The sequence below is a fragment of the Calypte anna genome, chromosome 1 (genome assembly GCF_003957555.1).
Source record: "Calypte anna isolate BGI_N300 chromosome 1, bCalAnn1_v1.p, whole genome shotgun sequence".
In the NCBI taxonomy this organism is placed as follows: Eukaryota; Metazoa; Chordata; class Aves; order Apodiformes; family Trochilidae; genus Calypte; species Calypte anna.
Window position 1 is genome coordinate 78,776,779 of NC_044244.1, and position 15,269 is coordinate 78,792,047.

Consider the following 15,269-nt stretch of genomic DNA (forward strand, 5'->3'; position numbering starts at 1 on the left):
TTTTTTTATCTCTGCTCAGTAGCAATGTAATTATAAGGATTTCAGCCTCTGCTATCTTCAGGAATAGAGGATCAAAAGGCATGTTTCATTTCAGCAAATGAAATACAAGCACAGTTGTACTCATAAAGCAAAATCCTCTGCCAATAGTACAGGCTCCAGCTGGACTGCTCGCATCAGGCACAACAGATGTTGCATTAACTAGAATTTATCCATACCTGAAAATAAATCTGTAAGAGGCACAGTGAGAGTTTAAAGCATGAAACTATTAGCTGTCTGACTGAGACACTTCTGATTGCCTTAGTCATCATTGGTCTGCATGCATGTGGGAGTTGGGAATTGCTCCATCAAGGTATTTCTCCACATAGGAGGGCATCACTGGCCGTGCAAGGTTAGCTTTCCAAATAACATTGGTACTGTTGTCATGCTGCCTTGGTGAATTAACTGTGTGAACTTTTTTGCTTTTTGTTTTTTTTTTTATATTGTTATGATGGTTATTCCTTTGGGAGGGAGGGGTTGCAGTTAATTGTGAGTGGGGGTAAAGGGAACTGGGGAACTCCCAGAGCAGTAATCTGGCATCCTCCTGCCCACCTGAGGATTTCCCTTCCCTCTCACACAATCCTTGCAGCATTTCCTTTTTATATAGGAAAGGATGCCTATTTATTTAGGCATCATTCTCTCTTCCCACTTGTCCCCAGTATTCCTGGATGCTGTTGTGTGTGTGATTTCTCTTTTTTCTTGTCACTGTCTGTGTATGTTGCTTCAATTGTTACTCACCAGTGCTGCCCATCTCTAGACTCTCATTTATTTCATTGCCTTGCTCATGGCTGCACTTCCAAACAAAAGCCAGGTCAGTGTGGCAGGAGAGGGGTTTTGTTAACAGGTGACTGTCAAGTACTGCCTGACTGCATTGCCTCACCAGCTCTTCTCTGCTGGAGAAGTATCCCTGCACCCTCTCTGCCCACCAGTTATATTTTGTCATGTCTATTATTTATGCCAGTCATACTGCCCTTCAGTCTGAGGTCAGTAAATCTATTCTTTCTTTCTATGAGCCCTTTTTCCTGTCTTTTTGAATGCATTGTTTGCCCAGTCTGCCCTCTTCTGTACTGAGGTAATAAGTCTTTTTTCTGTTTTTTTCCTGTTGCAGTATTGCTAGCTTAGCATTTAACCTTAGTTGAATTAAGTGGAAGAAATGCATGATGGTCTCTTACAGAAAGTCTCGCTTATCTCTTTCCACATTCTGTATTTACTGTATGGACTATTCCATGTGTTTACCATTCAGCCGCTTTCCTTCTTGTGACCATGCTAATTAGATACAATGTAGATTGGTTCCAAATTAATTCGGTGCAATTTTTTTCCCCTTACCAACTCTTCTAATGGCAATGACAATTACTTTTAGAGAAAACACCTGATAGATGTTGTCTGTGAAAACACAGTGTATTTGCTTTGGGTATTGATTTGCAAATGCTGCATTTCTTGGGATGGGCTTTGACATGTGCTTGATTTTGTGACTTGTCTTCTCCTCTCGGAGAAGAGGAAAGGAGACCCATTTACTGCAGAGATCTGATCCTGTTACAACGTTGTGTGCTTGTGTAAGCCTTATGACTGGCTTCAGGCCTTGGTGTTAATCTGCTTCAGCAATTCAGAGGGTGGCAGACCCAACTTGGGCTGAACAAGACAGAATAAAGCAGTAGACTTGGAAGATGTTCTCTGAGGCAACAAGTGCATGAATTACAGTTATCACACAAGCTGTTTCTGCCAGGGAAGGAGGCTCACTGCTCTTATTTCCTCTGCTCATTCACAACATTAACAGATAGATGCCTTTGCCACAAGAAAGCCTTCAGCACCAACATAAAACCTTGTAGTGTCCATAGATAGTTTAGCTGTTAGCTTAGGATTGTCATGTGTGCCTTGTCTTGCAGTCAAGAGTTACTGCAATGTAACCTGGGTGACTTACTGCTGTGCAGGCTGTGTCACATCCTGCAAAATCTTCTAGATACCAACTGGGTTCTGGGTTCTGCTGCCAGCCTGCACCCCTCAGCCCTTGAGGTTGCCTTCATTGCATCTTCCCACCCTCTCCCCAGACTACGCTGTCCCATCCACACCCCTGGAAGTCAGGAGAGCATCCTCACCAAATTGCCCCTTGGGGGGAGTTGTGGGTTTCCCTGTGTGGAGAATGTCATAGCTGTTGTTCCTCATGAGTCTGTATTTTGGAGGTAATACTGGTTGTTTTTCTCTCTTCCCTTCCTCTTGCCTTTCGTTTGCAGATGTTAATGCAGGAGAACGAGTTCAGACCAATAGTGTAGCTACAGCATCAGCCTCCAACTCCACCTGAACCGGTACCAAGCAGCCAGCTGCACAGGAAAAATCACCAGTAATTTGAGTCTTGCTCAGCAACACTGGTCACATTTGGAAAGAAAATTTAAAAGAGGAAAAAAAAACAAAACAAAAAAAAACAAAAAACAAACAAAAAAAAACAACCAACCAACCAACCTGTTCATTTTAGTGTTCAATTTTTTATTATTATTATTGTTGTTCTTATTTAACCTTGTAAAATAGCTATAAATACAAACCAGTTTCATTGTATTTTCACTCTGCAGGGTGTCCGGGGCAGGGGACTAGGTGGGGGGAGGAGGGAAAGCGGAGCAATACAACATACCAGTGTGTCTCCCCTCGACAATCTCTTCATGTTGGAAGTTTGCTGTTGTGTATTTCAGAACCAGGACTCTTGCCTCATGCCCCCTCCCACAATACAGAAAGAAGGAAAAAAAAAAGAAACCTAAACTAAAAAAAAAAACCCAAACCTCATTCTCTGCTGAAGTTCTTTTTTTTTTTTTTTTTTTTTTTTTTAACCTCTTTTTTATTTTCTTTTTAAGTGAAGTTTTGGACTTTTGATGTAGTGCACAGCTTGAATTTGGTCGGGAGCTTAGCAGGGGTCATTCACCAGAGCTCAGCGTTTCTCGTCAGTGAATCCATATCCCAGGTGGTCTGAAGAACTGCCCCGGCTCGGTATGGGGAGCGGGCAACGTGGTAGGAAAATAAGTTGCCATGGGGGTTGTGGGAAGGAGGGTGGGGGTGGGAGGGAAGAGGGCGGGTAGGGAGGGTTTGCCATGTGTCTTAAGGCTTGAACCGCTAAGTGGAAGCCTTACCTTGTAAAAATCAGTGCTAGCAATGAGGAAACCTGCAGCTTCACTATGGGAAAAGTCTTACCCGAGTGGGTTATATATAATATAATACACACACATGCACAGCACGAGTGGTTGGCTTCGCTGCAGCAGCTCCTCGGCCCGTCCGGAGCTCCTGCCCCGCTCTCGCGGGCCGGCGCTGGGCAGAACCAGCGGGCGGGGTTGGCCCGTCAGCTCCCACCTTCAGCAGAGAAGAGCGGATGAACAAAACCCTCGGAAGGGGCAGGGGGCCCCGCTGGGGATGTTAAGGGACTTTTTGGAAAGTGGCCACTGTGAAAGCTTCTTGGTTTTCGTTCTGTTGGTTTTTCTTTTCTGTCTCCCCCAGCCTAGGCTCTCAATTTGAATAGGCTTCCCTTTCCCGAGGTGCGTAAAGGAAAAGGACACCGGGGTTTATAATGTGAACTGTAACAGTCTACTGGTTTATTTTGTAATTTTATTTTTTTTTCTTTTTTAACTGCAGTTTTAACTTGCAGGACGCCACATTCTATGATAGTTCTGATTTTCAGTCCACAGCTAGAATCTGTATTTAATTTCATCTTTTTTAATCTCTTGCTTTTTTTGATCTCTATTTATTGATGCGTGTTGCCACGTCGCCATTATGTTTTTACATCGGTAGAATATTAATAAAATACACATCCAAGTGCTCTCGACAGTAATTTGTACCTGCTGACTTGTAGGAAAGCTGGCTATATATGAGTGTGTGTGTATATATATTATATAAATATATACATGTATACATAGATACAATGCCGCTTTTTTTTTTTTTATTTTGTCTGCGATCTCGCAACAGTCTGACCGAACCGTGAGGTGAACTCTAGTTCTATCTGTTCAGGGCCCGGGTTATCTCCCTGCGACGGGGAGTGGTGTTGAGCACCCACATCCCTCTTCCTGAAGTCAAAGCAATATTCCTTGGGAGAGGGTCAGGCGAGCGGCCGGACGCAGCCGCGGCCTAGAAACGAGACTTTCGGAGACCCGATCTTGTCCGTAGGCTTGCGGCTGTTGCCTGCTCCAGCCTTACACCCTCCTTCAGAGAAACTGTAGTCGCCTTTGGTGCTTATCAAGCTGCTACTCGACCTGTGGATCTCTCTTTAAGGCAAGCGGTTGCTTTTCGGGAACGCGTGGACCTTCCGGGGGTCGCCTCCCTCCGGTGACGGCTCCGGCGAGCTCTGGGCCGCCGCAGGGGTGGCGGGGGTCTTGCTGGTGAGCTCAGTGTGGTTTCTTCTTGCACCTTTCATCCTGTTGTTGATGTGGGGTTTTTTTTTTGGGAACCGTCTCTTTTAGCAGCCCTGTAGCTGATAAAAGCTCTCTCCCTCTGGCCTGTCACACAGGGGGGTTCGGAAAGGCAGGAGCTGTTCCAAGAGGTGAGTGACCACCTACCGTGAAATTCATAAACCTTCATGTTACACCTCTCAGCTATTTGCTGCCGGGCAGAGGAAGGAAAGAAGGCTTTAAAGCTTTTAGCTGTCGTTAAATTCTGGATGGCTGCAAAGGAAAGCACGCCCAGGTTTAGGAACAGAAGGCTTTCCAAATCCTTACGTGTGACTTTCATAGAAAGGGCTGAAGAGCATCTTAACGTGAGAGCTCGGCTAGGCAGTGTCCCCGAAGGTAAGTGGAGGGGCTTGGTTGACCCAGTGATCCACATAGATGCAGAAGACTCAAAAAGTAGGACAGCGGCAGGGCGTGGGATCTGCTGTGTAGGCAAGAATGCTGAAGCATTGGCCACAGGCGGAGTTATTTGGAGGCAGTAAATAACTGAGTCTTCTTTTTTTAAAAAAAAAAAAAAAAAAAAAAAGGTAATAAAAACAATGAAGAAAAATTGCTGCTTGTGCCAGGAAATGTGGCTTTTCTTCTTTTTCTTTTTATCTTCTTGTTAAAGACTGGCAGAGGGGAGTTAAGAGCTTTTCTCTCTGGTTTGATGACTGTGCCAGTATCTGTGTGTGTCTTGTGTGTGTGTTAGGCTGGGGGGGAGGGTCGGGGGCACCCCTCTGGTTTTATTTCTTTTTTTTTCAAGAATCATGGCAGGATCACACACTCTTTTATACAAGTTAGATCCAGGTCTTTGAATAATCTTTTTTGTAAATAAGAGAAAAGAAAAAAAAAAAACCACACACAAACCCACCACCAACAAAGTGAGAAAAAAAAAACAAAACAAAGCTCCTCACCAAATTCAAGCTTGTACATTATTACTTTTGGTTGTTTTTGAATTTTGAGTTTTATTGTTTTGTATGTAAATATGTGGACCCAGGAACTGTTATTAATGAGCAAAAAGTTACCGTTCAGGGCAGTGATTCTGTTTAATAATCAGACAAAATGTAGACGAGCTTTTTAAAGCCATATAGTTTTAACTCTGTACAGTAGGTACCGGCCTGTATTATTGTAACAATAACTCTAGCGATGTATAGTGTATCTATATAGTTTGGAGTGCCTTCGCTTCCATGATTTTTTGAATTTTATTTACACACCCCACCCCCCCCCTTCTCTTTTATTAACAATGTCTCCCACCCCAAACCTGCATCTTTGCTCTCCCCTGACACCCTCTTCCCTGCTTTCTGAGTGCTGTAAAGTTTCGGTGATACCCTGATCAGTAGTGGGACAAAAGGAAACCGTCTCCACCGTCATCCATCTCACAGGAGCCGTGGCTTTGTTCTAGATGTCTCCAAGTCACCCGCCCTGCCCTCTCCTCCTCCCGCTCACCCTAGCAGCTCCTTTAGACTTTGCTCGTCTCTTTTCCCCCCACACCCTCCCAGATCCTGCACCCAGCAGTCGTCTGGGCAGCAGCAGCTTCCAGGAGGCTCAGCCTTTCCACCCTCCCTGCAGCAGTGCCAGGAACAACGGCCTGGCATGGAGAAAAGAAAGGACCCCAGGGAGGGAAACCCCCCCCCCTCTCCCACATGCCCCACAAGGATGCTGAGCTCAGAGCCCTTTGGCCACAGTAGGAGTTGGGGCATCACTGTAGGAGACGGCAGTGGGTTGTTTTTTTTTCTGTCGGGAGAACGTTCTGTTCCCTTTCTCTTCTCCCTGTTTTCCCCCCCGCCCCTCCCCAAAGTCACTTTTGTTTTCTTGAGATGATAAGTTTAACATGACTCTTGATTTCTTGTGCCCAGCACGAAGGCCTTGTTTCTAAAACTAGTTTGCTTGTGTTTTACTACCTTGTTAGTATTCCACATAAGATTGTCTTGAATGGGAAAACACTTAACTCTTTACCAAACCAAAGGTTGCTGTTTTATTTCGAAGCATCTCGTGTTCATTCCAGTGAAGCAGAGGCTGCACTTTCTTTCTGGTGACATGAAGGTCAGTGATGCCAAGCTGTTGGTGACAGTCCGCTCAGAGCTGTCCCTCTCTTCCTTTACTCTCTTTCGGGCTTGTTTTTAACCCAGTCTGGTCTTGATCTGTCCTTTACGTCAGCCCTGCTGTGGTTCTCTGTGCTGGACTTGATCGCTGTCCATCCCCCCCCGATGGACACCTGGTCAAGATGCTGGTGTTTTTAATGTTAAAAACTTATCTACTTTGCTAGGGAAAAAAAAAGAAAAAAAATATCATGCACAAAAGAAAATTGGCTGGTAGAAGATCCCCTGAACACTTTGTCTCCCCTTATTTCGAAGCCAAGCTTTACCTTAAATAAAGGCAGGTGCCTGCGACTTGCAACTTAAAATTTCCCCCAGTTTTCAATACTTGGAAAAGCAGAAGTCAAGCAGCCCGTCAGACTCGTACTCCTGTACTAGGATCCTCAGCCACCGCAGAGAAAAAGGAAAAAAAAAAAAAAGATGAGGGAAAAGCACAGTAGGGTATTCGGTCCGGGCTCTGCCTTTCGGAGACTGCCAGTGGGTACCCCTGAGGTGGCAGCTGATTTCCACGGGGCGCTCAGCTGGTTCTGGTTGTAGTTGGCTTCGTTTTGCAACACTGCAATAATGGCAAAACGAGAGGAAAGGAAAACAGTACCTAAGGGGTTAGCTTGAGAAAAGTAGCTTCCTTGTGTTGGTCTTTCTCGATTTATTTTTAATATATATATATATAATATATTTATATATATATAATTTGCTTGCCTGTAAAATTTGCGTTCATTAATGTGTTGCTGATGGATCACTTGGGCCTGTACACACCAATTAGCGTGACCACTTCCATCCTAAAAACAGAAATCTAAAAATATATATATATATATTAAGGACTGTGGGTTGTATACAAACTATTGCATACACTTGTGCAAATCTGTCTTGATTTAAAGGAAAAGCAAAACCTGTATAACATTATTACTACTTGAATGCCTCTGTGACTGATTTTTTTTTTTTTCATTTTGAATATAAACTTTTTTTGTGGAAAGTATGCTTAATGTTTTATTATTTCCCCCGCCCCGTTCCCCTTGTAAATACATTTTGTTCTGTGTGACTCGGTTCGGAAATAGTTAACTGGTACTGTAATTTGCATTAAATAAAAAGTAGGTTAGCCTGGAAATGAAATTTAAAAAATACCAAGTGTGTGGTCTTTATTTCAAAAACTTGCCTCTTTCTTTCCTCCTCCCCCTTTCCCTTCTCCACCCCTTGTACCTCACCCTCACGCCTCTTTCCACTCCGCTAAAATAGGTGGACATGAATCTTTGTAATAATAATTAAAAGAAAAAAGACAAGAAATAAGCATGTTTTCTTAAATGAGCTGTGTTATTCCATGCTGTTTTTCAAGAGATGCCAGCTTGTCTATGATACTGTTTGATTTGATGGAGAGAGGAACCCTGGGACATAAATATTTCAAATTAAAATCAAACGATCTCCCTTTACCGTCCACCTATGGATAAGAACTTAAGAACCTGTGTAAACTGCTGGCTTTGAATCCTGCACTCATGGTTGTTTGGGGTTGTTTTGTTTTGTTTTGTTGTTGGTTTTTTTTTAATCATTTGATCCCATTAGTAATGTTATTTGGTGGTGATCTGTAAAGTTTGTCGAGACCACATCCAGTGGACCGTTCCTCCAGCAAATCAGCACGTAGCTATCTCTGAGTTGGGTTTCCGGTACTGGATAATGTATGTATTAAACATGACGTCTATTAGTGCAAAAGAAAAAAAAAGAAAAAAAAAGAAAAAAAAAGAAAAAAAAAGGGAAAAAGAAAAAAAGAAAAAAATTAAATAAAACCCTTTTTTTGAGCTGGCTGACCTGGCCGAATCCATTCTGTCGCTATCCTAAAGGCTAGATGCGAGGTCATGTGACTGCTGCTTCAATAAAAACAAATTTATATTGCACAGAGGCTCCTCTTGCTTTGTTTGTGTGCCGCAAGCTGAGGTCCTACCCGTGAAAACTCCTTGGCTGGGCTCTGGGCCGGAGCCTCCAGCTCTGGAGCTGCTCCAAGGAGAGGTTGGGAGCAGGGTGGGAAGGGCCATGCCCAGGACTGGGATGCTGGGACAGCCCCCTCCAGAGATGGCTGCTCAGGGAAAGACCTTAGTTTAGTGGGAAGGCTGCCCACACCCAAATTTTGGCTGCTGATACCAAACCGGTTGATGTGTTGAAGGACTGAGTGGGTAAGCCTGGCACTCACACAGCTGCTAAACCAGTTGTGTTTGAGGGTCAGACCCAGCCTGCTGCTCCACGCTGAGCTTTTGGTGGGATGGGAAGGTGCGTGGGTAACAACACCACAGAGAGCACAGCAGGAAACCCCAGGCTCACATCTTGGCACGGATGTGGTGCAGCTGCTGAGACAGGACCCCCAGACTCCTGCTCATCACTGGAGACAGTGCAGGTGACAGGTCAGGACTACAAGGGAGAGCTGGACTTTCCCAGTGAACACCTGCCTTTGGTCAGTGCAGGAACACTGTCCTGCATCCTCTCACATGCCCAACTAACTCCTGGTGTCCTGGCACAGATGTTGTCTTCTATCTCACTGCCCCCTGAAAGTCTGCAAGCAGTCGGGTCAATCTCCCATGAAGTCAGCAGAGTCAAAGCTTTCTCTTCCAGGGATTCCCCACTCTGCATTTGCCTGTCTGCTGATTCTCCAGAGGCGAGGCTGGATCCTCCAGGACAAGGTAGGAATCTTGTGGGTGGCTGCAGCAGAGCATTTGTGATCAGAGTGCTCTGTCAGGAGAGCTGCAGCAGAGCAGCCCTGCCTGAGTCCAGGGCAGCCTGAAGAGGCCCCTGGCTTGCCACGGAGTGAGAAAATGTGACCACAGGCAAGCAAGACTTTGTTGAGGTACCTGGTGGAGCACACCCCCTTCCCTGTGGAGTAGCCATGGGCCCTGCCATGGTGGCAGGGGTCTCGGATCTGAGTATTCGGTGCAGATGGGAAGTGAGTTTGGGTGGGGTTTGGGGCTGTGGGTTTGTAACCTAAGCAAGATTTTTAAAAGCTGGTAGAATCTTGCTAGTATTGCAACAGGACTGTTCATCTTAGTTTGCTTTTTGAACACCTATTGCTTTATGCCACATCCCCCTGGTGTCTGCGGGGTCCAGGTGCTGGTGCCAGACACAGGAGCACAGAGTAGGCCATGTCAGAGGGGTGCTGGGGCTGCAGAGAAGGAGGCAGGGTCAGACCTGCAGTGGAAACAGCACAGACACATGAAAGGGAGCACGGAGCTATTTATTCTCCCCTCACCAGCCCATCGCCCACCCAGGGCACGAGGGCAGGTGTGTCCTCCTCCTCCTCTCTTCTGCAGCTCATTCCTGTAACAAAATCCTCTGCCAGGCAAGAGTGCTCAGGAGGCAGAGGATGGCTGCTGGCAAAACCCAGATTGTATGAGGACATTTTTGCACAAGGAGATCAATAATAGTGTTTGGGATGCTGTCATTTGTTATTGACCTAAGGGTCAGGGAAACTAAGGATGCTACCCAGCTGGGGAGTCTTTTGGTCATCTCAACTACCTCATTCCTCTTTCAAGTATTTTGTTTCCTGGTACAAGGCCTAGGAATGGGTTGGTCAGTGGAAGCTGGTTCTGCTGGAGATGGCACATTCAGCACCTGCACATGAAAAATGGTTTGCATTTGTCTGGAGGTGGAAGAACTATGTGATCAGGTGGAGAAAGACTTCAACAGGTAAGGAGTTGTCATGGTTTAACACTGGGCTGGCAATTAACCAAATGCTCTCTATTAATACCACCACCCCCACCCTCACCCCACCCCCCCCCCCCCGATGAAGAAAAGACGGAGAGAGACTTAAGTGTTGGAAACTAAACTACACAACTTTAATGAAACAGTAATGATAAAAAAGGAAAAATAAATATATACAAATATATTGAGAAACAATACCACATTCCTCCACCCTTCCCCTCAGTAACACTCACATTACCACTGAGGCTGCAGGGCAGCCCTGGGAAAGCACCAGCCTGGGCTTCTGGAGTCAGCAGCAGTCGGGCGCTGGAGGCAGGAACACACAGATTCAGGAGGGCACGGATCAGGACCACAGGCAGAGGAATGGATGGAATCCTCCCAGGATGATGAAGCAAACAGGAACAGGTGAAGAAGGGCTGGAGAGAAGGTCGAAGGAGAACAAAGGGCTTGACCCTTGTGACCCCTCAAATTTATACTAAATACGATGTGTATGGGATGGAATTTTTGGTCACCTGTCTTGTCTGCTCCTCCTTAAAGGAGGGTTACAGGTGTGATTCTATTACTCCCTTTCTCTTTCCGAACCATAAGATGTTCCTCAGAGCTGAGCAGTGGCCTGGGTTCTGCAAACCAGTCTCTAGCCCTAACTATAAACATCGAGGGTTATCAGTCCTAGAAGCAGACACTGACTGAGAAACTTGCTGTTAATTTCAGCAAGTGCAGCTACTTAGAAGAGACTTAGATGAAAGCAAAATTACAGGACAGAAAATTAATTCTATCCTGGCCCAACCAAGGACAGAACCAACATGGCGTTCACAAGAAGACTGAAAGTGAAGGGCTGGCTGTTACTGGCTCAGCAATAAAAGGGAGAGATGTTCTTAGGATCAATCCTGCAGGAACTTAACAGGAGAGGAGCAATTGCAGCTTTTCAGCCTCCATAATGCCGGTGGGAGCTGCTGTTTTGTACACACTGGTGGTGTAAAAAGAAGAAGTAAGTAAGAAGATGCTGTCCAAAAGAGGTGTATTTGAGAGAGCAGAAGGTTTAGTGCTCTCTCAGGTTAAGGGCAGTGGGTAAGTATTTCAGGCTTCCTGCTGCATCTGTATTCAGAGTGCTGGTGGTGTTCACGCTCGGCGCTGACGTTGTCACCAAGAGCAACAGCATCGGGTCCTGGCTGCGCAGCTGCAAGCAGCTCCCTGCAACTTACACTGCAGGTGCTGCTCTCTGCTTCCAGCCTCTGCCCAGGGGAGAGGATGAACATCCCAATGCCCAGCACCAACTGAGTAGCTCCAGGACAGCCAAGGAGTGCAGGTCCCCAAAACAAGATGCCACAAATCATCTCAGGTGTCTGGGCACAGGCTGGGGCTGTCTGGTGGGTCCAGACAGCCATGGACCAGTGCCCAACCACAATGGTGTTTGTCAGGGCAGCTCTCAGGTCTGCTGAGGATGGTGTGCTGAGCCAAGCTTTGGCCCTGGGTACCTAAAGAAACAGATGAGAATTCCAGGAAGCAAATGGGAATAGGACATACCTTGGGAGTGTTACGGGAAGAATTTTTTTTTGGCACACAGGGAACATGCCAGAAGAAGTGCCTTCCTGGACTCCAGCCACGGGAGGTGGAGGAAGAGGTGTGTGGACTTGACACAGCATGTGAGAGAAAAGGAGGAACAAGAAGGAACAATACGACAGGAGCAGAGAGCCAGAGCTGACTCTCCTCCCCAGGCCTCAGCATTCACTCTTTCCATCAGCTCCCTGGAGTTTTCTCTCCCATGCAAACAGCATCTGCTGAGCTGCCTTCCCTGCTGGTTCCACTCCCAAGAGTGGCCATGAAGAGGGGTGGAGGCCTTGGTCCAGAGCAGTCCCAGGAAAACTGACTGTACTGTTCCAGGTAGGTGTACATGCAAACGTCTTGGAGAGTCAGCAGTTCTGGCAGATATTCAAAACAATTCTTGCCCCTCTGGTGGGGTGAAAGGTTCGGGTGTGAAACTCTTCCAAGCCTGGGCCTGCCTCTGGGGACACTAAGGTAAGGAGGAGGCTGGTGGGTGCTGAGAAGATACTGAGTCACCAGTCAGAAAAGTGCAGGAAGAACTGCATGAAGAGGCTTCTGGCAGAAGCAAGGAGACAGAACTGAGAGACGGTGAAATTAATATCAGTGCAATTATATCACTGAATCATAGGATGTGCCAAGTTGGAAGGGACCCATCAGGATCATCAAGTCCAACTCCTGTCCCTGTGTAGGGCACCTAAAGAATCACACCATGTGCCTGAGAGCATCATCCAAATGCTTCTTGCACTCAGGCAGGCTTGGTGCTGTGAACACTTCCCTGGGGAGCCTGTTCCACTGCTCAGCTGCCCTCTGGTGAAAAACCTCCTGATATCTAATCTGAACTTCCCCTGATTCATCTTCCTACTATTTCCCTGATTCCTGTCTTTGGTCACAGGAGTGAAGAAATCAGTACCAGGCCCATCTCTTCCCCTTGTGAGGAAGGCATAGACTGCTATGAGATCACCCCTCAGCTTCCTTTTTTCCAAACTGAACAATCCAAGTGACATCAGCCACTCCTTGTTAAGTCATCCCTTCCAGACCCTTCACTATCCTCATGGGTCTCCTTTGGACACTCTCCAATAGCTTGATGTCTTTTCCATACTGCAGTGCCCCAATCTGCACACAGGACTCAAGGTGAGGCCATTCCATTGCAAAGCAGAGTGGGACAATCCCCTCCCCTGACCGGCTGACAACGCTGTGCTTGATGCACCCCAGGACAGAGTTACCCCTCCTGGCTGACAGGGCACACTGCTTGCTAAAACATGTTATCTTGTTAAAAAAAAAAGCCTTTGGCATGTTAGGACTATACTTGTAGGGTTTACCCCCAGAAGAGTTGTGCATGGGCTGAATTCAACTTAGTAGCAGGCAGATCCTGTGCTCTTGTAAGACTAGGAGCAGAGAAAAAGGCAGCACTCAGAGAATGGCAGGAACAGCACGGCCTACAGCAGCAACTTCTGTGATTTGCTTTGAAGGGAGGCAGGAGAGATGAGAGAGCATGGGTTTGTTGTGGTTTTATGCTGACAAAACTGTAGATATAGTACATGTCTGACAAAAAAAAAAAAGGTGTGTTGGCTTCCAGTTGTCCTAAGAAAAATCTTTTGTGCTTGTCTGAATTGGAGTTGCCACAATAGGATTTCCTCCTGGCACACCATGGGAGTGTATCAGCAGGGAAGTTCTGAGAGAATGTGCATTCATTCATTCATTCATTTACCAATTTTCCACCATTCTCACAGTGCAGTGACCCCAGAGGCTGGTTTGGTTCAGCCCATTTCCCGCACCTGTCAGGATGCAGAAGCTGCAGAGCAGCTCAGCCAGGCTCCCTCCCAGCAGGCAGCTGGTGAAAGAAAAGCAGGACAAGCAGAATTTCTCCAGGGTATTGGTGCAGCCCTGGAGGCATCTGCTGTGTTTGTTTCGGGTATGGGCTTCTCCCCAGGGTTCTTCTGGCTCCTGCTAGCAGAAGTGATGGTGCGTTTTTATGCTGTTGATTTATGAACCCAGTTCCCTCTCACCGAGCTCGTTTTCCTTCTCAAAAAGCACATTCTGCAAGCTTGGGAAAAAAATTTAAAAAACCCTGCACATGACAATTGAAAGCAATTTCTAGAGCAGAGTTTCCTGCAGAAATCCTGCCATGTCCTTCAGTTTGCATGCTAGGCAATGTCACGAGGAAAAGATGGCTTTACCCTGACAGTGTCCCTTACATCGTAACAGAAGCCAAGACATTTATAGCTCAGCCTCTGGAGTCCTCTGCCCCTCGTTGTCATGCAGAGAGCTGTACCCCTGCAAAAGGACAGAACACTGCTACCTATGTCCATTCCCACACCTGTCGGAGGACTTCTTATCTTTTTAAACCCCCATAAAATTGTACAATGAGCCACATGGAGAACATTTATTTCCACCTACCATCTCAGAAAGACAGTAAATGCCTCACTAGATTGATCTGCTGTTGTGCTGCATCAAGTTTTCCATGTCTCTCTCATTGCATTGGATCTTGTGATTCATGTTATGCCCCCCCCTTTCAACCAGGCTAAATTTGTCCAAGGTGGCCTGAGGCAAAAGAGCCGATCCCTGCACAGCTTCTCCTCCCACGCTGTGGAGAGCATTTCTTTTTATGCATTTCCATGTGCAGCCTCCCCTTTTACTGACTTGCTATGCACGCGATGAGAATTTTCCCAAGTCCCAGCAGCCTAACAGGATCATCCTTGCAAAGTCCTAACTGAAATTCACTGCCCATCTCTGACTCCTGCCAGATTTTGCAATACTTACAGAGGCTGCCTGACCCCACCAGTCACCTGGTACCCCTGGTTCAGTGATCTGGAAACTAGCAGTAGTTTTCTTGATGCAGCTCTTTCATTTTGTTCTTTCCAGTTCTTATTTACAGCCCAGTGGAATACAGGGGTATTCTGAATTCTCTCTTCTCCTTCTCCTTCTCTTCTCTTCTCTTCTCTTCTCTTCTCTTCTCTTCTCTTCTCTTCTCTTCTCTTCTCTTCTCTTCTCTTCTCTTCTCTTCTCTTCTCTTCTCTTCTCCTCTTCTCTTCTCTTCTCTTCTCTTCTCTTCTCTTCTCTTCTCTTCTCTTCTCTTCTCTTCTCTTCTCTTCTCTTCTCTTCTCTTCTCCTCTCCTCTCCTCTCCTCTCCTCTCCTCTCCTCTCCTGCCCTCTTCACTTCTCTCCTTTTCCCCTTCCCCATCCCTTTCCCCTGCCCCCTCTCTTTCCCATTCCCCTTCCCTTCTTCTCCTGTCTCCGTCTCCTCTCTCCTCTCTGAGCACTCACCTCATCCACAAAACCAAATCCTGGTGTAAAATTTTTCCCAAGAATGCATTAATGAGCCTGGTTTTTGCCTACCTGCTGTATTTTGAAGGAGCAGTGCTGTGTTTAGGATTAGTCAGCTGGACCACTCCTGAGGCTTTACAGACCCAGCACAAAGAACAGGCTATCAGTTACAGAGAAATAGAGGGTAAAACACAGAGATCAGCCTATTACCACGTTACCACTCAGAGCTAACACTGCCATTTGTTGCCTAAGTTGCAGCCAG

The 15,269-nt window shown here is 46.3% G+C and overlaps 1 protein-coding gene across 1 annotated transcript in view; it reads left to right on the top strand.

The window, feature by feature from the left end:
- GSK3B (glycogen synthase kinase 3 beta) overlaps positions 1-2,801 on the top strand; it is a 146,611-nt gene extending 143,810 nt beyond the window's left edge. The window contains exon 11 of the mRNA XM_030456009.1: positions 2,265-2,801. Coding sequence (XP_030311869.1) covers positions 2,265-2,332 — 68 coding nt within the window. The 3' untranslated portion in view covers positions 2,333-2,801. The remainder of the gene's footprint in view (positions 1-2,264) is intronic.
- Positions 2,802-15,269: the final 12,468 nt, after the last annotated feature.